Below are 21,392 nucleotides of genomic sequence, written 5' to 3'. Positions count from 1 at the left end.
TACAGGGAAGTGCCCCTGCCCTTGGGATGAGCTTTAAAGCCCCTTCCCATCCCAACCCCAATCCCAATCATTCCAGGATTTGAGGATTCCAAACCTCAGGAAGAAAAGCTTTTCCATGGGCTGGAACTTCTTGGATCGAGGCAATCCCTGAAAATGGTCCCAAATGTCCTCAGATTCCCTTTGGATGGGAATTTGAGGATAAAATTGTCCCAACCCCTCCTCAGGATCCAAGCAGATCCCAGGATTTAACATCCCAAAAAACACCTCTGGCTCCCAGTTTTCTGCAAAGCCTGGGAAGCTGCTCCCCTTGGAATTCCCTGAAAACCAGGAAGAGGCTTTGGAATAAAAGGATTTATTGAACACCTTGCAGGGACACACAGAGAGACAATTCCCACCCGACCTGTGAGGAAATCCCCTTTCCTTTTTCCCCCCATTCCCACATGGAAAACATTCCATAGTTTCCCCCACACCCCCAAAGCAGGTGGGATGGGAATTCCCACCGCTCCCAGGATTTTGGGCGAGTTCTGGAATGTTCTGACAGAAGATCAGTGACACTTTAAATATTCCAAATTCATTCTTGCCAGAAGAAAATCCGTATTCCCAAGTTTTTTTCCTGGTTCCAGTAAAATCGGGAATGGCCAAAAACACCCTTAAAGTGCTGGACAGCAGCTTGGAATAGCAGCGGATGGGTCCCCCAAAAGAGAGGGAATGACCGGAAAAAGATGGATTTGGGACTGAAAGAAAACTGGGAAAAAGCTGGAAAAATCTCCCAGGGAAAAGCCTGGTGGCTCTGGAATTCCAGAGGGACCTTTAGGATTTCCCTAAATCTATGGAGAAGGACAGGTCCATGCAGAGCTTCTTTGGGATCACTCATGGAATCAATTCCCAGCTTCCCTAAAAACCTCCGGGAATGAGCACAAAGCAGTTCTTGAGGAGCAGTGGCAGCAGAGAATTCCTCAGGCTGGGAAAATCCAGGATTCCAGCAGGAAAAATTCAGGGTTTCCTGCGCCTGCAACAGGAAAGAGCCACAGAGAACCTTCAGGATTCATCCAGAGGAATTTTGGGAGCAGCCAACCCCCCCATTCCCAGGTTTTTGCACTCCCAAATCCCCCACAACTCCTAAAAAAAATCCAACATTTAAAACAAACAAAAAAAAAAATTCCGGCTTTTCCTTGGGTTTTCAGGCAGCAGGAACAGCGAAGTTGGATTCCAATTCCTCAATTCCCTCTTCCCACAGGGAACTGGAATCCCAAAAAATAGGAATTTTCCAATGGATAATGTGAGCAAGAGGTTAAAGGGGCATCCAGGGAATTCCTGCTGCCATTCCTGATATTCCACTTGGGAATGCAAACAAGATGTGGGAAGGGAAATATTCCCAAATTTTGGAAGTTGTGAAAGGAAAGAATTCCAGGAGTGCTCACTTGGGCTGGGCGTGGTGCTGCAATCCCGGTCCCAGCGCCGATCCCGCCCTCATCTCCACGGCCACGGAACACTGGGAACACACCAAAGTCAGGATCCATCCCTTCCCACCATTCCCAGCTCCCACCATTCCCAAATCCTCATCCCCAGGGGTCTGGATGCTGCAATGTCCAAGGCCAGGCTGGATGGAGCAGCTCGGGATAGAGGGAAGCGCCCATGGAATGGCTGGATTGGGATGAGCTGAAGTTGCCTCTCAATCCATCCCATCCCATTATCCCAATCCATCCCATCATCCCAATCCGTCCCATTATCCCAATATCCCAATCCATCCCATTATCCCAATATCCCATCCCATCATCCCAATCCATCCCATTATCCCAATATCCCATCCCATCATCCCAATCCATCCCATTATCCCAATATCCCATCCCATCGTCCCAATCCATCCCATCATCCCATCCCGTTATTCCAGGATCCAGGCTGACATTCCCAGCTCACCCTGGTTTCCACGTCCGTCCATTCCGAGTCCGCGGCGTCCCCGGCGGGGTCGGGCTGGGGAGGGGACGAGCGGCGCTTCCGCCTGGAACGGGAATTCATGGAATTACAGCACAAACCTCATGGAATTCACCACATCCCAACAATGGAAAAACCTCTTCTGTCTTCCTTGATAAATCCTGGATCCAGCGGCTCCAGCAGCCATAAATTTCTCCAAGTTTATGGGATTTCAAGTTGGAATTTCCCATTGGATCCCAAGAGGTTCCACGCGCGCAGCCGGAATTCCAAAATTCCAGAAGCTCCAATGAAAGGTTCCATGATTGGAACCTTGGGAATTCCAGGATTCCAGAAGCTCCAATGAAAGGTTTCACCATTGGAATTCTGGGGATTCCAGGATTCCAGAAGCTCAAATGAAAGGTTTCACCATTGGAATTCTGGGGATTCCAGAAGTTCAAATGAAAGGTTCTATCATTGAAATTTTGGGAATTCCAGAATTCCAGAAGCTCAAATTAAAGGTTCTATCACTGGAACCTTGGGAATTCCAAGATTTCAGAAGCTCAAATGAAAGGTTTCACCATTGGAATTTTGGGAATTCCAGGATTCCAGAGGCTGGACTCACCCGGTGGGAGATTCCTGCTTGAGGGTCTCGATGTCCGTGAACTGCACGGCCTGGCCCCCACCCCTGGTCTTGAACACGTCCCCCTGGAATGGGAAAAGGACAAGGAAAAATGGGATTGGGACAGGACCAACCCCAGGATTCATCCCAGAATTCCAGCCCAAAGAGATACGGACACAAATAAGCTCCTCCCATTTCACTGCCAATGGATTGTTGCTGTTTTCCACAGGAAAAGGCATAAATCATGGGATCACAAAAATCATGGGATGCACAAACAATGGAATTCCAAAAACCATGGAATTCCACAAGCTGTGGAATTCATGGATAATGGGATTCTCAAATCATGAGATTCACGGACAATGGGATTCTAAGATCATGGGATCCCATGAACCATGGAATCCCACAAATCATGGAACCCAACCATGAAAACTCCAAACTAAATTCCAGCAATTCCAACGCAACATTCCCAAGGTCACTTTGAGGAGCTCGATCTGGATCTCAACCCTGTCCCCCAGCCCGGAGCACTGAGTGCCACATCCAGGAATTCCTGGGGTAATTTAAACTGAATTTTGGCAATTCCAACCCAACATTCCTGAGATTCCCGAGGTCTCATTGATGAGCTCGCTCTGGATCTCAGCCTTGTCCCCAGCCCGGAGCACATCCAGGAATTCCTGGGGTAATTTTTAATGAAATTCTGGTGATTCCAACCCAAGATTCCCGAGGTCTCATTGATGAGCTTGGTCTGGATCTCAACCTTGCCCCCAGCCCGGAGCACAGAGTGCCACATCCAGGAATTCCTGGGGTGATTTTTAACCAAATTCTGGCGATTCCAACCCGAGATTCCCGAGCTCACCTTGATGAGCTTGGTCTGGATCTCCCCGTCGGAGGCGAGCTCCTGGTGGGTCAGCAGGTAGCGGTCACACCTGGCCAGGGCTCGCTCGCTGGGCGAGTCCACGGTGATGGCCCTGGGCACGCGCGGCTGCAGCAGCGTCTCCGTGGGCACATGGGACGGCGGCCGGTGATCCACCCAGCGCTCGCCGGCACTGCGGGAACGGCGCGGCCGCAGCGGAGCCGCCGGACCAACCTGGCAATGGGAACAGGGAATGGGAGAGTGGGAATGGGCACTGGGAATGAGAACAGGGAATTGGAATAGGAAATGGGCACTGGGAATGGGAATAGGAGATGGGCACTGGGAATGGCAGGGATGGGGCCGATGATCCACCCAGCGCTCGCCGGCACTGCGGGAACGGCGCGGCCGCAGTGGAGCCGCCGGACCAACCTGGGAATGATGGGAAAGTGGGAATGACAACTGGGAATGGGAGACTGGGAATGACAACTGGGAATGAGAACTGGGAATGGCAGGGATGGGGCCAGTGATCCACCCAGCGCTCGCCAGCACTGCGGGAACGGCGCGGCCGCAGCTGAGCCGCTGGAGCAACCTGGGAATGATGGGAAAGTGGGAATGACGACTGGGAATGAGAACAGGGAATGGGAGACTGGGAATGAGAACAGGGAATGGGAGACTGGGAATGGACACTGGGAATGGGGCCAGTGATCCACCCAGCGCTTGCCAGCGCTGTGGGAACGGCGCAACCACAGCAGAGCCGCCGGAGCAACCTGGGAATGGGAACAGGGAATGGGAACAGGGAACGGGAGAGTGGGAATGGGGCCAGTGATCCACCCAGCGCTCGCCGGTGCTGCAGAAACGGCGCGGCCGCAGCGGAGCCGCCGGACCAACCTGGGAATGGGAACAGGGAATGGGAGAGTAGGAATGGGCACTGGGAATGAGAATAGGAAATGGGCACTGGGAATGGCAGGGATGGGGCCGATGATCCACCCAGCGCTCACCGGCATGGCCGCAGCAGAGCCGCTGGAGCAACCTGGGAATGGGAACAGGAAATGGGCACTGGGAATGAGAACAGGGAATGGGAGAGTGGGAATGGCAACTGGGAATGATGGGAGAGTGGGAATGGGAATAGAGAATGGGCACTGGGGATGACACAATTGCAGGAGGGATTGGAGGAGACACAAGGGAGAGGGAAAGGGAGACACAGGGAAAAGGGAAACGCCAGGAAAACATGAGGACACCCACAGCTAGAGCAGAGTGTGGCTACCTCAGAGCTCCCTAAAAGTGGGAATTCTCAACTTCCAAGGAAGCTCCAAACACCAAGAGGGCGGCGAGGGCAGCCAGGCTCAGTCTGGGACCAGCAGGACACGTTAGAGACAGCTCTACTCTACGTTAGGCAGGCTCGAGGGCTCAGGATCAGAGAACCTTTAAGCCGGGCTAAAGGACAGAGAACTGTAAAGCTGGGCTCAACCCCACTAGGCCAGGACTAACCCTGCAGCACGGATCCTCTTCCTGCTCTAGCTCCTCTCTATCCCTGGGCACCTCAGGCACTCGGCTCCAGCACATCCCTCTCCTCCTGGCGGGGCTGGGCCAGGCCGAGCCCGGCTCCGCTCCCACTTTATTCCTGGATTTGGGAATGCTGGCTGGCTCGCAGGAAGGGCCTCTCTGCTCCCACTCCAGCACGCAGGAGGCCACAGAGATGCTGCTGCAAGAGTTGGAGCGCCGGGGCACCCGCGGGGCCACCCGGCTGTCCCCAGGCTCGGCGGGGTCACCGCAGCTCTGGGGAGAAGGGAGAGAGCAGTGAGACACAGAGCAAGCAAACAGAGGCAGAAAAATTCCAGGGATTTCCCCCTTCCTGGAGGTGGGGGAATGGATGAAGAACAAACAGGGCAACAGGGAACTCGAGCTGCTCCAAAGCTCTGGGCTCAAATTCCAGCAAGGACACGACAGCTCTGGGGAGAAGGGAAGCATCAGTGAGACACAGGGAGAGACAGATCCAGGGATTTCCTGTGGATATCAGGAGGTGGACGAGAGAACGGATGAAGAACAAACAGCAGACAAGGAACTCAAAGCAAGCTGCTCTACTCTGTAGCTTGGGGGCTACTAATGACTAAAATCCCTGCTCTTCATCCCTAGAAATGCTGTTCCCTAAGTGCAGAGGGTTTGGGGGTGACTCACGGGCACGGGGGAAGGAGACACGGATCTGGGCACAGGCTTTTCCCGATCCCTTTCCCGGGAAGGCCTCTCTGGTCTCTCTGCTCTGGGCTCGGTGACGATGGCCTTGAGCTGCTTCAGCTTCTCATCCTTCACCCACAGCTTGTTCTGCATCTCCAGCTGCTTGGCTGCCACCCGCCGCTCCTGCAGGGACAGGGAGAACATGGAAAAGATGGAATTGCTGAGGCTGGAAAGCCCTCCAGGATCAGCCAGTGCAAGCTGGGACTGAACCCAGCCCAGAGCCCTGAGTGCCAGGTGTTCCTTGGATACCTCCAAGGATGGGGATTCCAAACCTCCCTGGGCAGTTCTTCCCTTTCCAGGAGGGAATTTTCCCAGTATTCAGCCTGAGCCTGTTCCCTCTCCTCCTGTCCCTGTTCCCTGGGAGCAGAGTCTGACTCCCCAGCTGTTCCTTTCCCCTCAGTTCTTCTCCTTTCCATTTTCTCTCCCTTCCCAGTCCTTTCCTTTCCATTTTCTCTCCCTTCCCATTCCTTTCCTTTCCATTTTCTCTCCCTTCCCATTCCTTTCCTTTCCATTTTCTCTCCCTTCCCATTCCTTTCCTTTCCATTTTCTCTCCCTTCTCATTCCTTTCCTTTCCATTTTCTCTCCCTTCCCATTCCTTTCCATTTTCTCTCCTCTCCTTTCCAGATCCACCCCAGAGCCTCCACAAACACAAGGAGGAATTCCCAACCCCGAATTCCCACAAACCCCCTTCCTTTAAGAGCACCCCCACACCCCAAATCCCCAAATCCCAGGCAACCTCACCCCTCTTTTCCTGCACTCACACATTCCTTCTCCCACTTGAGGGAGGTCTCAGCCACCATTCCCTGCAGCCTGGCCTCCAGCCTCCTCTTGTCCGACGCCTGCCTCTGCAGCTTCTGGCTCTTGCTCTCCAGCTCCTGCTGCAGGTTCCTCTTGTCCTCCTCGTAAATCGTGGCTGTCTTCTCCAAAATCTCGATCTGTGGTGAAGAGAGGAAGGATTTGGGTGGGAACACAGCTCTCTAATGCAGGAATTCCTGCTCCTGTTTCCCCCCGGTGAATCTCCGTTTTCAATCCTAAACCGCTCGTTTTGGCGTTTTAAAAGTTTTAACCTCGTAAAAAAGCTAAAAGGTTTTCAGCAAAAGTTCCCCCCTAAAATATTTTTTCCCGAATTTGTTAAATGATCCATAAAAAAGTGGGATTTGTGCTCCAAAATGACCCAGCTGACCTTGTACTCCAAGGTTTTGATCTTCTTCTCCAGCCGTTCCAGCTCTGTCTTCTGCCCCGTGATGGTTTTCTCCTTCTCAGCCAGTTTTCCTTGGATATAATTTTCCTTGGATGCCACACTGGAGTCAAATTCTTGCAGCATTGTTTTAAAGGCAAGAACTGGAAGAAAATTCAGATATTTTCTGTTTTATCTTCAATCTTCTCCTTTTATCTCCAGAACATCCAAAACTCCGTTTTTCCCAACCAATTAACTTAAAGCCTAAAATCCCTCAAAAAAAGGTTGAAACCGTCAATCTAAACAAGAAAATTGGGGCAAGGGGGACCCTCTGAGGAATAACAAGGGCACCAAATCTGAGTTTTGTCCTGATGTTCCAATTTGGGGCAAATTCCTACCGTTTTTGGTAAATTCCTCAGCCAGCATCTGCCTCATTTTGTGGCGCTGCTCCAGGGCCTCGATCAGTTTTGGGAGCGTTTGGTCATCGTTGATATCCAAGAGCTCGCAGGGAGGCAGGGGAGGGAAGCTCTGGAAAAACAGCTCAGCAGCAGATGGCTCCTCTGGTCCTGCAGGATGGGAAAATTCCAATGGAAAAGGGGTAGGAAACTGGGAACGATTGATGGATTTAGATACGGGTTTCCAAAGAGGTGAGGGATGGGAAAGGATTAGATGTGATATCCTTGATTCCTTGTTTTACTAAAAGCAGGTCCTGGATATCCAGGAACATCCCACAATTTCCTGTCAGGAGATGCAATATTGGGACCATGGATTCATCCCAGTCCTGTGGAATTCCTTGGAAACCTTCACAGGGATGCTGAAGAGGGAAGAGCAGCAGCTCCCAGGGCACTGAGGCTCCTCTGGCACAGTTAAGACTCAGTGGGATCGGTATAAAATTTAATTCCTAACAGAAAACTCTGCTGGAATCATGGAATGGTTTGGGTGGGAAGGGACCTTAAAGGGATCCCATTCCATGGGCAGGGACACTTCCCACTGTCCCACATTCCAACCTGGCCTTGGACACTTGCAGGGATCCAGGGGCAGCCCCAGCTCCTCTGGGAATTCCATCCCAATATGCCCAGCCCAATCTCCCCTTTCCCAATGGGATACCATTCCCTGTGTCCCATCCCTCCATCCCTGATCCCAAATCCCTCTCCAAGCCTCCTGGAGAGCCCCACCAGTAAAGAGGAGGGCACAGGGACGTGAATTGCCAAAGATACCAACTCACACCTGACATCTCGTGCTTTACCTGCACAGGATTGTGAACTTTGGGATTTTTAAATGTGGGAATCAGTAGCATTGCAGAATTCTCCTAGGTAATAGTTTAAGGGAAATATGGGATTTGATTTTTATGTCATGCTTCTGCCTCTTTACTTTGTTTACTATTAGTGGTGCCTCCAACGCATTTGATGATGATTAACAAGTCTGTTAAGGGAAATTTTTATGGTTCCAAGAGGAGGGGGGACCTCAGGAAAGGTGCCCTGACTCCTTTCCCAGGACGGAATTCCTTGGCCCAGCCCTCACCTGCTCCCACGGGGCCTCCCCTGAGCTCCAGCTTTCGGGCCAGCTCCTCTCGGAACGCCTGGTTCCGGAGGCGCCGGCCCGGCGTCAGCCCACACAGGGGCCTGTCCACGGGCCTGGCCACCTCCACCTCCTGGGTCATCTCTGCAAAACGCATCACTTGCTGCAAGGAAACAGGGAAAAAGAAAAAAAAAAACAAACAAAAAAACACCAGGAGCACCCGGATCCGGCACTGGGAAAGGAGGGTGGGTAAACTGGGAAAGGAGGAATTATCCGGCTGGAATCGCGAGGAGCCGGTCTGGGATCTTGCAGAAAGATGCCCCCACAAAGAGACACAAAATTCCACGGGGAATTCTTGGAAGAGGAGGGATTAGACATCTAAATATGGTTACACGGAGATTTGTGAGGAAGGAGATCTTTCCCACTTTCCAAGCAAGGAGGAGGTGTGATACGAACAGGAAAAGAAGATTTGGAGAGCAGATTTATCCCACAAAATTACAACTGAAGCATTCAGCATCCTTATATCTCTTGGAGTAAAGGAATCCAGAGAAAAATAGGAAAAGAAGAGCAGGAGGGAATGGAATAAGGGAATTTACCAGGAATTCTGTGAGGAAAAATCTTTCTCACTTTCCAACCAATGAGGAGGTGCAATATGAACAGGAAAAAAGGTTTGGAGAGCAGATTTATCCCACAAAATTACAACTGAAGCATTCAGCAACAATTATAAAATCCCTATATCCCTTGGTGTACAGGAATTCAGAGAAAAAGAGGAAAAGAAGAGCAGGAGGGGATGGAAAAAGGGAATTTACCAGGCTCTCCTCATAGTCCTCAGCCTTGGGATTCACACACACAATCATCCGAACTTTCCCTTCTCCATCAAAATAGTTCTTGAAGAGATGAGTCAGTTTGGAATCTCTGTATGGAACCATCTGGGAATAAAGGCCAGGGGAAAATCCAGTGAGTTTTCCTTTTCCAGGTGATGAAATCCAAGGATAATTAGGGATAATTAGGGAAGGGCTGCCCACCTTGTTTGTTCCGTACAGTTGGTTTTCCCGCAGAACCTCGATGCACGTCCTTAAAGTCATCAGTGACTGGTTGATATTCCCTGAAAAAAGCAAACACAAGGGGAAAAAAAACCTCCATGAGCAGCCCTTGGATCACGTCCCCAAATTATTCCGAAGAATAAGTTGCCTAATTAACGATATTTGTTAATAATTTCTCTAATTAACTGCAGTGGCAGAAGTGCTGCTGCAAAACCGTGGCTTCCAAACGGGAAGATTTAAGGCCATCAAATCCAAACAGAGCACTTCCAAGAATTCCTGGGATTCTTCCCTTAGGAGACAGGATTAGCAGGAGCTTCATGAGCAGGGTTAATTAGCAAGGGTGCTCTAATTAGGGGGGGCTCCTACCTGCCTCTCGCAGCCTGTTCCCCTCGGCTTTGGTCCGGTTGGTTCTCTCACTTCCCGCCAGATCCACCAGGGACAGCTGGCTCAGGGTGATCTGCTCCTTTTCCTGGGATACAGGGGAAATCCTGGATCCCTCCATATTCCCTCCAAAGGGAACGGGGGACACCTCATCCCAAAAAAAACCCCACTTCCAAAAAATGTGTTGGATACAAGCTCAGAGAGGTTGAGACAGCTTTTTTTTGGGGGGGGGGGAGGTTTGGTAGATCCCTTCTGCCTCGGGATTAAATTGGATCATTCAAATTCCCAAAATTCCAGATTCCCAAGCAAAGAAAAAGATGAAAACCAAAAGATTTTTGGTTTTTTTTTTCTTGTTTTTTGGGGTTTTTTTTGTTTTCTTTTCTTTTGTTTTTGAAAAACAAAAAGCGGCTTCACCCTCTGTTTGAACACCAAACTTCAAGATCAACCCCTCCAATTAAAAAAAAAAAAAACACCTCCAAACTTGAGGCACGGGAGGTGATTCCGAGGCAAATCCCATCAGATTCTCCTGGAATAAAAGGCAGAGCTCACCTGCAGGACGTTGTCCCCGTCTGCATCCAGAGGGGCCTGTGCCAGTTTGATGATGAACACCGAGTGGGAGCGGCTGGATTCGCGGTTCAGCTGCGTGTTGGCGATGCGCCGCTTCTTCTGCCCTGCTCACACAGCGCCCCACATTCCCAAAAAAAAATTCCTCCCCAAAAAAAAATTCCACCTCCAAAAAATTCCCTCCCCACAAAAAAATTCCCTCCCTCCAAAAAATGCCCCCCAGAAAAATTTCCCCCCAAAAAATCCCCCCCAAAATTCCCCAAAAAAAGTTTCCCCCAAAAAAGTCCCCCTCAAAAAAATTCCTCCCCAAAAAAATTCCCCCCCCAAAAAAATTCCCCCAAAAAAGTCCCCCTCAAAAAATTCCCCCCCAAAAAAATTCCCCCCCCAAAAAAAATTCCCCAAAAAAGCCCCCCTCAAAAAAATTCCTCCCCAAAAAAATTCCCCCCCCAAAAAAATTCCCCCCCAAAAAGTTTCCCCCAATAAAATTCCCCCTCAAAAAATTCCTCCCCAAAAAAATTCCCCCCAAAAAGTTTCCCCCAAAAAAGCCCCCCTCAAAAAAATTCTTCCCCAAAAAAATTCCCCCCAAAAAATCCCCCCCAAAATTCCCCAAAAAAATTCCCCCCCAAAAAAAAATTCCCCCCAAAATGTTTCCTCCAAAAAAGTCCCCCTCAAAAAAAAATTCCTCCCCAAAAAAATTCCCCCAAAAAAGTCCCCCTCAAAAAAATTCCTCCCCAAAAAAATTCCCCCCAAAAAGTTTCCCCAAAAAAGCCCCCCTCAAAAAAATTCTTCCCCAAAAAAATTCCCCCCAAAAAATCCCCCCCAAAAAAAAATTCCCCCCAAAATGTTTCCTCCAAAAAAGTCCCCCTCAAAAAAAAATTCCTCCCCAAAAAAATTCCCCCCCCCAAAAAACTTTCCCCAAAAAATGTTTCCCCCAAAAAAAGTTTCCCCCCCAAAAAAATTCCCGGTGCTATCCCACAGCCCCCACCTCCTCCAGCATCATTTGACAGCTGTGGGATGTTGGGAAAGGTTGGGAATGGTGGAAACCCAAACGAGCAGAGATGCTCCGACCCTGGATGTGTCCAAGGTTGGATGGAGCTGATCCAGCAGAATTTCCTTGCTCGACGGGATTTGGGATCAGCACTGAATTCCAAGATTTTTAAATTTTTTTTTTTTTTTTTTTACCTCTCCAAAAGACTTCAAAAGCTTCCTCTGTGGATTTGACCTCCACTTCGGTGCAGCCCGTCACGTACATGTTGTGGTTCTGGTCTTCCCGAAGGATTTTGGATTGGGGAGGTCTTTGGGATAATGGGAGGGAAAAAAGGGAAAAGAAAGAAATCCCATTAGGGTGGGGTTGCCTGGGAAGGTTCCTGCCATGCTTGGAGGGCAAAATTCAGCAGGGAAAAGGGTAAAATTGGGAGAGGAAAAATGCGGGATTTGGAGAGAAAATGTCACAAGTCGAGGGGAAAAGGGTGAAAAATTGTGAGGGGGAAAAGGGTGAAAAATTGTGAGGGGGAAAAGGGTGAAAAATTGTGAGGGGGAAAAGGGTGAAAAATTGTGAGGGGGAAAAGGGTCCAAAATTGTGAGGGGGAAAAGGGTCCAAAATTGTGAGGGGGAAAAGGGTGAAAAATTGTGAGGGGGAAAAGGGTGAAAAATTGTGAGGGGGAAAAGGGTCCAAAATTGTGAGGGGGAAAAGGGTGAAAAATTGTGAGGGGGAAAAGGGTCCAAAATTGTGAGGGGGAAAAGGGTGAAAAATTGTGAGGGGGAAAAGGGTCCAAAATTGTGAGGGGGAAAAGGGTCCAAAATTGTGAGGGGGAAAAGGGTCCAAAATTGTGAGGGGGAAAAGGGTCCAAAATTCTAAGGGGGAAAAATGGTAAAAAATGCTGAGGGAAAAAAAAAAAGTCAAAAATTCTGAGGGGAAAACACCAAAAATTCCAAAGGAAAAGGGTCAAATATTCTGAGGGAAAAAGAACCCAAAATCCTGAGGGGGAAAAAGAACCCAAAATCCTGAGGGGGAAAAAGAACCCAAAATCCTGAGGGGGAAAAAGAACCCAAAATCCTGAGGGGGAAAATGGTAAAAATTTCTGAGGGGAAAACATCAAAATTCCAAGGGAAAAGGGTCAAAATTCTGAGAGGAAAAGGTGAAAAATGCTGAGGGAAAAATGGTCAAAAACTCTGAGGGAAAAAGAATCCAAAAATCTGAGGGGGAAATGTCCAGAAATTCTGAGGGGAAACATCAAAATTTGGAGGGAAAACAGACAAAATTCCAAGGGAAAAGGTCAATTATCCATCTAAAAACTGGAAGAGGGAATACAGGACACGGACACACAGCCAGGATTAGTGACACTCCAGCTACTGCTCTAATTAGCAGCTATTTAATTAATTAAAACAACTAATTGCTTTGGTGGCAGCTATTGCTTTTCTACAAGCACACAGAAGCAAGGAGAGCATCCTAGATTTCCTAGGAAAGCAAGGAAAAGCAGGGAATTTTCTGCTTCTACTGAAGGAAAAGAGCAGTGGAATAATGGGAATAAGACATTGGACACATACACAAAGTCTCCATTTCTCACAGGAGTGTTGCAACTGTTCCACCTACCAAAAAAACGGGGAAAAAAATATTAAACCCTTCATTTCTGCCTCAAATCTTTCCACACTGAAGCTTCCAGAGGGAGAAATAATCCCAGATTTATTTTTTATTTTTTTGGGATGGGCTTTGGGAAAAAGCACCTATTAATATTTTTTTATTTTTATTTTATTTTAATGTTTTAAAAAAACCACATTTTACTTTAAAATGCTTCTAAACACTGAATGGTTTTAAAAGCATTCCCAGAGATTCAAATCCTTCTGGAATGAGGACCCTGGAGACAGCTCCCAGTTTGCTTTGCCCTCGTGAGTCTTTGTTAATCAACCACTCCTTAATTAACACAGGACTGAGGGGCTCCTCTAATGGAGCTGGAATTTCAACCCATGGATTCCAAGAGGAATTTGCAGATTTTTTCCTACTGGTTTTAGACATCACAAAATATCCCTAAAAATTATCACAAAATATCCTTTAAAAAATCCCTAAAACACATCCCTAATTTCTGGTTTTCTGGAAATTACTGATGTCAAGTGGAATAATATGGAAACAAACCAGTGTTTTTCAGTGTTTCCAGGGGAAAATAAAAAAAAAAAAAAAGCTATGGAATGACTCGTTCCAAGTTGAAATCACCTGTTAGAATAGATTGGGAATTTTAGTGGGATACAATTACCTAATTAATTAAATATTTGCTTATTAATCATCCAGCCTGATGAGGAAGGGAGCACCATGGCCATCAGCACTGAAACATTCCTCTCTGGATTCTTTTCCATTCCCAGGAATGATTCCCAGGAATTCTGATTTCCTGATTCCCAGAAATCCTGAGCCAAGCTCCCTAAGGTTAGAACCAAAAAAACATGGAGGAGATCCTAGAAAATCCTGCCAGGATTGGGATTCCCAGGAATTTTGAGCCAAGCTCCCTAAGGTTAGAACTAAAAAACCATGGTGGAGGATCCTAGAAAACTCTCTCAGGATTGAGATTCCCAGGAATTCTGAGCTCTGCTCTCTAAGGTTAGAACAAAAAAAAAAAAAAACACAGTGGAAATCCTAGAAAATCCTGCCAGGATTGGGAATCTAGGAATTCTGAGCCACGACCTGTAAGGTTAGAAACAAAGAAGCATGGTGGAGATCCTAGAAAATCCTCCAGGAATTCTGAGCCAAGTTCCCTAAGGTTAGAACTAAAAAACCATGGTGGAGGATCCCAGAAAACCCTCTCAGGATTGAGATTCCCAGGAATTCTGAGCCAAGCTCCCCAAGGTTAGAACCAAAAAGACCATGAAGGAAATCCTAGACAATCCTGCCAGGATTGGGATTCCCAGGAATTCTGAGTCAAGCTCCCTAAGGTTAGAACCAAAAATCCACAGGGGAAATCCTAAAAATCCTCCCAGGATGGGGAATCTGGGAATTCTGAGCAATGCTCCCTAAGGTTAGAACTAAAAAACCATGGTGGAGGATCCGAGAAAACTCTCTCAGGATTGAGATTCCCAGGAATTCTGAGCCATGCTCCCTAAGGTTAGAACCAAAGAACCACAGAGGAGATCCTAGAAAACCCTATCAGGATTGGGATTCCCAGGAATTCTGAGCTCTGCTCTCTAAGGTTAGAACAAAAAAAAAAACAAAAAAACCACAGTGGAAATCCTAGAAAATCCTGCCAGGATTGGGAATCTAGGAATTCTGAGCCACTATCTGCAAGGTTAGAAGCAAAGAAGCATGGTGGAGATCCTAGAAAATCCTCCAGGAATTCTGAGCCAAGCTCCCTAAGGTTAGAACCAAAAAGACCATGAAGGAAATCCTAGACAATCCTGCCAGGATTGGGATTCCCAGGAATTCTGAGCCATGCTCCCAAAGGTTAGAACTAAAAAACCATGGAGGAGATCCTAGAAAATCCTGCCAGGATTGGGAATCTGGGAATTCTGAGCCACTATCTCTAAGGTTAGAACCAAAAAACCATGGAGGAAATCCTAGAAAAACCTATCAGGATTGGGATTCCCAGGAATTCTGAGCCATGCTCCCAAAGGTTACCACCAAAGAGCCATGGTGGAAATCCTAGAAAATCCTCCAGGAATTCTGAGCCAAGCTCCCTAAGGTTAGAACCAAAGAACCGTAGTGGAAACCCTAGAAAATCCTGCCAGGACTGGGAATGTGGGAATCCCCAAACTCCCAGGGGTTTGATGGGCTCCAAGGACACACTGGATGTCAGGACAGGACGCAGACATCGCCCTCATCCCCTTCTTCCCGAGCCTCGGTGCCGACTCCCCATGGTAGGCGGGGAAATTCCCCACTGTGGGATTTCTGTGGGATGTGTGGGGTGGGCAGGCTCACTTGGGTTTGATGGAGTCCTGGGGAGCCTCGTCCAGCAGGTCGTAGATGTAGTTGTTGTAGATCTCGATGTAGGACACGAAGACGCCGTAGACGTTGTCCTCGTCCACCTCCTCGGCCCGGCAGCGATCCTGAACCTCGATCATGTCGGCAAACTCGGGATCCAGCTGCCTCCTGGGAAAACGGGGAAAACAGAAAAATTAAAACAAAGACAAAAGGAAGAGGGATTTGGGATGGAATTCTCAGGGAGAAGGAATGCGCCGGGGGGAGGATGGGGGGGACTGGCGGGGAAATTCGGGGAAAATTCTGGTCTATGGGGGGGAGTGATTGGGCCAGGAGCTGGAATTCCATGATCCTACTGAGGGAATTCCATGGCTGGAATTCCATGACCCAATGGAGGGAATTCTATGGTTGGAACTCCATGGTCCAACATCAGGAATTCCACGGTCCAACATCAGGAATTCCACGGTCCAACATCAGGAATTCCACAGCTGGAATTCCATGACCCAATGGAAAGAATTCCATGACCCAATGGAAAGAATTCCATGACCCAATGGAAAGAATTCCATGACCCAATGGAAAGAATTCCATGACCCAATGGAAAGAATTCCATGACCCAATGGAAAGAATTCCATGGCTGGAATTCTGGGGGAAAAGGTCCCAAAATTCTGAGGGGGAAAAAGGTCCCAAAATCCTGAGGGGGAAAACATCAAAAAATCACAGGGAAATGGTCCCGAAATTCTGAGGGGGGAAAAAGGTCCCGAAATTCTGAGGGGGGAAAAAGGTCCCGAAATTCTGAGGGGGGAAAAAGGTCCCGAAATTCTGAGGGGGGAAAAAGGTCCCGAAATTCTGAGGGGGGAAAAAGGTCCCGAAATTCTGAGGGGGGAAAAAGGTCCCGAAATTCTGAGGGGGGAAAAAGGTCCCGAAATTCTGAGGGGGGAAAAAGGTCCCGAAATTCTGAGGGGGGAAAAAGGTCCCGAAATTCTGAGGGGGGAAAAAGGTCCCGAAATTCTGAGGGGGGAAACATCAAAATTCAGGGGGAAATGGTCAAAAAATTCTGAGGGAAAAATGGTCAAAATCCTGAGGGAAAAAGGTCCAAAAATTCTGAGGGGAAAAGGTGAAAAACTCAGGAATAAAAGCTATGGGATGGCTTCTTCCAAGCTGAAATCTCCCGTTAGAACAGCAGGGATAAACTGGGAATTTCAGTGGGATACAATTACCTAATTAATTAAATATTTGCCATTTTTTCCCCCCCCGCCCAATTTTTCCTCCATTTCTCCAAGGGAGGAGCCCGAGAGAAGCCAAATCCCATTTTTAGGGGGATCAATTCCCTGTGCTGTTCCCAGAGTCACTCACTTCCCAGCTGGAGTTTTTGGGATGGGCAGGGCTTCTCTCCTCTGCCGTTCCAGCAGAGCCTCCACCTCGCTCTGCACATCCACCCCGTTCTTGTCATCCAGCTTGAAAACCTGAGGGAAAAAAAACAAAAAAAAACAGGAATTTCAGCCAATTCCAACATCCAGGTGCTGGCCAACAAAGCATTAATTAGTCTTGATTAGGCTGCTGTTAATTTATTAATGCCATGCCCCTCACTGGTGCTCGAGCCAGCAAGATCTGACAGGAACAAGTTGTAAAATAATGTTTGAGAAAAGATCCCAAGGATGAGAATTCCAGGATTATTTCAGTACATTTCAGGCACACCTCCGGAAAAATATCCCTAATTTCGTGAGGGGAAAAATAATTTTTTTTGGTTTTATGGGAATTGCTGCAATGAAGTGGAATAATATGGAAATATGGAGCACCAAATCAGTGGTTTTCACTGTTTCCAGGGGAAAAAAAAAAGTCATGGAATGGTTTCCTCCGTGATGAAATCACCTGTTGGGACAGCAGGAATAAATTGGGAATTTCAGTGAGATACAACTGCCTGACTAATTAAAGATCTGCTTATTAATCACCCATCCTAATGAGGAAGGGAACACCTTGGCCAGCAGCACTGAAATATTCCTGTCTGGATTCTCTCCCATGATTCAAACAGATTTTTGCCAGGATGGGCTTGGGGAATAATCACCAAACCATGGAACGGTTTAGGAGCATTCCCAGAAATTCATTCCCTTTTCAGAACCAGCACCCCTGGAGCTGGTTTGTTTTTTTTTTTTCCTTCTTCCAAGCCTTGCAGGGGCAGGAATGCAGGGATTTGGGGAGGATTTGGGGAGGCACTCACGAATCTCTTGGCCTGGAAGGGGCCGATGCTGTTGAAGATCATGGCCAGGCAGCGGGGCAGGAGCCCCCCATCCCCAGGAGATCCTGTCATGGTGTGGGTCTTCCCACTGCCTGTCACCCCATAGGTGAACAGGAGACCTGGGAATGCAGGGAAAAGGGAGAAATCAACGGGATTGAGGGGGGGAAAAATTAAAAAAAAAAAATTAAATAAAATTTCCACCTCGAATATTCCTCGCCACCCAAAGTGCTGATGGTCACAGCTGGGAATAGCCAGCATCCTCTCCAAGAGCCACAAATCAGCCCTGGAATATTCCAGACTGGATGGGAATATTCCACTATTCCTGGAGTGTGATGAGCTTTAATGTCCTTCCCATAGATTTGATGGTTTAGGAATTGATGCTTCTTTTTTTTTTTTTTTTTTTTTGCCATTTGTTGCTTTTTTGAGAAGTGAAATCCCATTTCGTGTGAGGAGCTGAGCCACAATTCCACCCAAACTTTGGGATCATCCATTCCCATCCCAGGATTCCTATTCCATTAAGAGCTTCCAGGGAATGGCTCCTCCAAGCTGAAATCCCCTCTTAGAACAGCAGGAATAAATTGGGAATTTCAGGGAGATAAAATTCCATTAATAATTAAATATTTGCCATTTTTTCCCTCCTTTCTTCAAGGGAAGAGCCCAGGAGAAGTGAAATCCCATTTAGTGTGAGGAGCTGAGCCACAATTCCACCCAAACCTTGGGATCTTCCATTCCCATCCCAGGATTTTCCTCCCCTAAAGAGCTTCCAAGGGAATGGCTCCTCCAAGCTGAAATCCCCTTTTAGAACAGCAGGAATAAATTGGGAATTTCAGTGAGATAAAATTCCCAAACTAATTAAATATTTGCCATTGTTTCCCCCCAAATTTTTCCTTCATTTCTTCAAGGGAAGAGCCCAGGAGAAGTGAAATCCCATTCAGTGTGAGGAGCTGAGCCAGAATTTCCTGGAATTGTGAAATCCTGGGAATGGTGGGGACAGGACAGGATCTCTGCTCACCGTTTTTGCCCCGGATCAGATCCTCCACCAGAGGTTTGGCCACCACATCAAAGAGCTCCTTCTGCACCACCAGAGTGCCAAAAACCTCCTTGAAGGAATACTGGGTCTGCCAAGAGAGGGAAAACCACCCTGGAATTCCAGCTCCAACTCCTGGAGTGGATCCCACAGAGCACAGAATTCCCGGTTTGGAATTTCTCCCCCCAGAATCCAAAGTAAAGGAAAATCCACAGTGGGCAAAGTGGAGCTGTTCCCTCGTGGAATTGGATTTATTTGGGATTTTTTTATTTTTTTTTTTTTCCAAGTCCAGCTTTGGTTTTCAGGCTGAAATTTCGAGCTGGTTTTATTTTTGTAATGAATTTTAATGAATTTTTTAATGAATTCTAATAGTTCTAGATTTCAAGCTGGTTTTGTTTTTTTTAAATGAATTATTTTAATGAATTTTGGAAGGAATTTCAGCAGTCAGGAATTTCAAGCTGGTTTTATTTTATTAATGAATTGTTTTAATGAATTTTAACAATCCGAAATTTCAAGCTGGTTTTAATTTTTTAATGAATTTATTTTAACGGATTTTTAAAATGAAATCTGATAGTCCTGAATTTCAAGCTGGCTTTATTTTTAAACAAGTTATTTTAATGAATTTGAATGAATTTTTAAAGGAATTTTGATACCCCTAAATTTCGAGCTGGTCTTATTTTTAATGAATTTTTTTACTGAATTTTAAAAGGAACTTTAATAGCCCTAGATTTTAAGATGGCTATAATTTTTAATGAATTAATTTAATAAATTTGAATGAATTTGGAAAGGAATTTCAATAGTCCTGAATTTTAAGCTGGATTTATTTTTTTAATGAATTATTTTAAAGGATTACCATGAATTCATGGAAATCCCAGAATGCCGGGAAGGGACCTCAAAGCCAATCCCATTGCCAAGGGCAGGGACAGCTCCCAATAATCCAGGTTTTTCCAACAAGGCTCGCAGGGGATGGGGCAAGAATTCCGGGCAGGAATTTTGGGATTCCGGGCAGGAATTTCGGGATGCCGGGCGGGAATTCCGGGCAGGAATTTCGGGATGCCGGGCGGGAATTCCGGGCAGGAATTTCGGGATGCCGGGCGGGAATTCCGGGCAGGAATTTCGGGATGCCAGGCAAGAATTCCGGGCAGGAATTTCGCGATTCCGGGTGGGAATTCCGGGCAGGAATTTCGGGATGCCAGGCAAGAATTCCGGGCAGGAATTTTGGAATGCCTGGAGGGAATTCCAGGCAGGAATTCCGGGCGGGAATGCCGTGTCACCTCGCGGTACTCGCCGTTCCGGAACACTCGGAAGCCCTCGGGCGGGTGCAGCTGCACCGTGGTGCTGTTGATGACCTCGATGCAGCATTCCTGGTCCGCGCGGCTGAGCGGCCGCACCCGGCAGTACACCTGGATTGGGGGGAAAAACCGGGAATGAAACCGGGAATCAGCCCGAGAGTACACCCGGGACTATGGAAAACCGAGAATGAAACCGGGAATGAGCCCGAGAGTACACCTGGGATTGGGAAAAACCGGAAATTAAACCGGGAATGAGCCCGAGAGTACACCTGGGATTGGGGGGAAAAACCGGGAATGAAACCGGGAATCAGCCCGAGAGTACACCTGGGATTGGGAAAAACCGAGAATGAAACCGGGATTCGGGAAAATATATCGGGAATGAAACCGGGATTGAACCCGGCAGTACACCTGGGATTGGGAAAAACCGGGAATGAAAGCAGGAATTAATCCAGGAATGGGGAAAATAAACCGGGAATGAGCCCCGGGAACGAACCGGTGAATGAGCCCGAGAGTACACCTGGGATTGGGGGGAAAATAAACCGGGAATGAAACTGGGAATGAGGCCGGGAGTACATCTGGACTGGGGAGAAAAACAGGGAATAAACCTGGAAATAAAACTGGGAATGCACCCGGCAGTACAGCTGGGATGAGGAAAACAGGGATAAACTCAGGAATAAACCTGGGAATAAACCCAGCAGTACATCTGGAATTAGGGATAAACTCAGGAATGAATCCGGCAGTAAAGTTGGGGATTTTGGGAGGTGGGAATCAGGGAACTCAGGATGAGGAAAGTGGGAATCAGAGAATTCGGAATAAACCGGGCAGTAAAGTTGGGGATATTGGGAGGTGGGAATCAGGGAACTCGGGGTGAGCCCGGCAATAAAGCTGGGAATGAGGAAAGTGGGAATCAGAGAATTCGGAATAAACCGGGCAGTAAAGTTGGGGATTTTGGGAGGTGGGAATGAGGGAATTTGGGAGGAGCCCCGCACTCACCCCCACCGGGTCCTTCAGCGTTGGGTTCGTGGCTTTCTTCGGCCTCCGCGGCGTCTTGGCCCTACTGAAGGGAGCGATCCGTGAGGGGACACCGGGAACGGACGGGGGAGGATGAGGAGAACCCGGGGCAGCCACGAGAGGCGGCACCGGGCGGAGCTGCCCCATCGCGGGACCCCCCCTTTCCACCCCCCGAGACCACCCCGGGGGACACCCCTTCCCAAGCCGCCGCCTCCCCGGGGCTTTGCGGAGCCACTCACGCCGCCTTCATGTCGCGGGTGCCGCCGACTGTGGCGACAGGGCCCGGGGCTGGAGCTGCGGGGTTGGCACCGAGCGGCCGCCGCGCGCGCCCGCCGCGATTCAAATCCGGCCAATCAGCGAGCGCGCCCCTCCCCCTGACGTCATCACGCCGTCACCACGGCGACGCCGGGGTTGGGGGGGGGGGTGCGTGGCTCTGAGGCGAGGGCGCCCCCTGCTGGCGGTGGCGGTGGAAGGAGGCGAGGCCGCGGGTTCGAATCCCGGCTCCGGCCGATCCCGGTTTTTCCGCTTTTTTTCCCCGCATTTTTTTTTTTCCGCTTAATTCCACTCTTTCAGGAAAACAGGTGGAATTCAGGTGGTTTGCAGAGCCAGAGCTTCCTTGTGTGCCTGCCTGGAGGTG

The 21,392-nt window shown here is 48.4% G+C and overlaps 1 protein-coding gene across 2 annotated transcripts; it reads right to left on the bottom strand.

The window, feature by feature from the left end:
* Positions 1-336: 336 nt before the first annotated feature.
* On the bottom strand, positions 337-21,069 carry KIF23 (kinesin family member 23). 2 transcript variants are annotated; one of them, XM_088172752.1, is made up of 23 exons: positions 20,995-21,069; positions 20,738-20,801; positions 19,727-19,855; positions 18,438-18,543; positions 17,408-17,544; positions 16,546-16,655; positions 15,193-15,363; positions 12,843-12,884; positions 11,478-11,590; positions 10,281-10,402; positions 9,717-9,819; positions 9,333-9,412; positions 9,117-9,236; positions 8,311-8,470; positions 7,188-7,355; positions 6,796-6,953; positions 6,374-6,547; positions 5,556-5,735; positions 3,384-3,614; positions 2,534-2,616; positions 1,918-1,999; positions 1,422-1,492; positions 337-1,009 (listed from the first exon to the last, which is right to left on the bottom strand). In XM_088172752.1, the coding sequence occupies exons 1-23, from the start codon at positions 21,003-21,005 to the stop codon at positions 994-996; spliced, it is 2,631 nt and encodes an 876-aa protein (XP_088028878.1). In that variant the 5' UTR covers positions 21,006-21,069; the 3' UTR covers positions 337-993. The 2 variants fall into 2 exon arrangements, with proteins under 2 accessions (XP_088028878.1, XP_088028879.1); XM_088172753.1 differs by lacking the exon at positions 12,843-12,884.
* Between the last annotated feature and the right edge of the window lie 323 nt (positions 21,070-21,392).

The sequence above is a fragment of the Sturnus vulgaris genome, chromosome 13 (genome assembly GCF_052056855.1).
Source record: "Sturnus vulgaris isolate bStuVul1 chromosome 13, bStuVul1.hap1, whole genome shotgun sequence".
NCBI classification, from domain to species: Eukaryota; Metazoa; Chordata; class Aves; order Passeriformes; family Sturnidae; genus Sturnus; species Sturnus vulgaris.
The sequence above is the reverse complement of the archived record's forward strand: the minus strand, read 5'-3'. Positions and strand labels throughout refer to the sequence as shown.

What these genes read in the sequence shown, in the direction of transcription:
- KIF23 (XM_088172752.1), bottom strand. An exon ending in AACTGTACGGAACAAACAAG is followed by an intron (nt 9,237 to 9,332) that starts GTGGGCAGCCCT and finishes CTTTATTCCCAG; the next exon opens with ATGGTTCCATACAGAGATTC. An exon ending in GGGAGGCCCCGTGGGAGCAG is followed by an intron (nt 7,356 to 8,310) that starts GTGAGGGCTGGG and finishes CCCATCCTGCAG; the next exon opens with GACCAGAGGAGCCATCTGCT.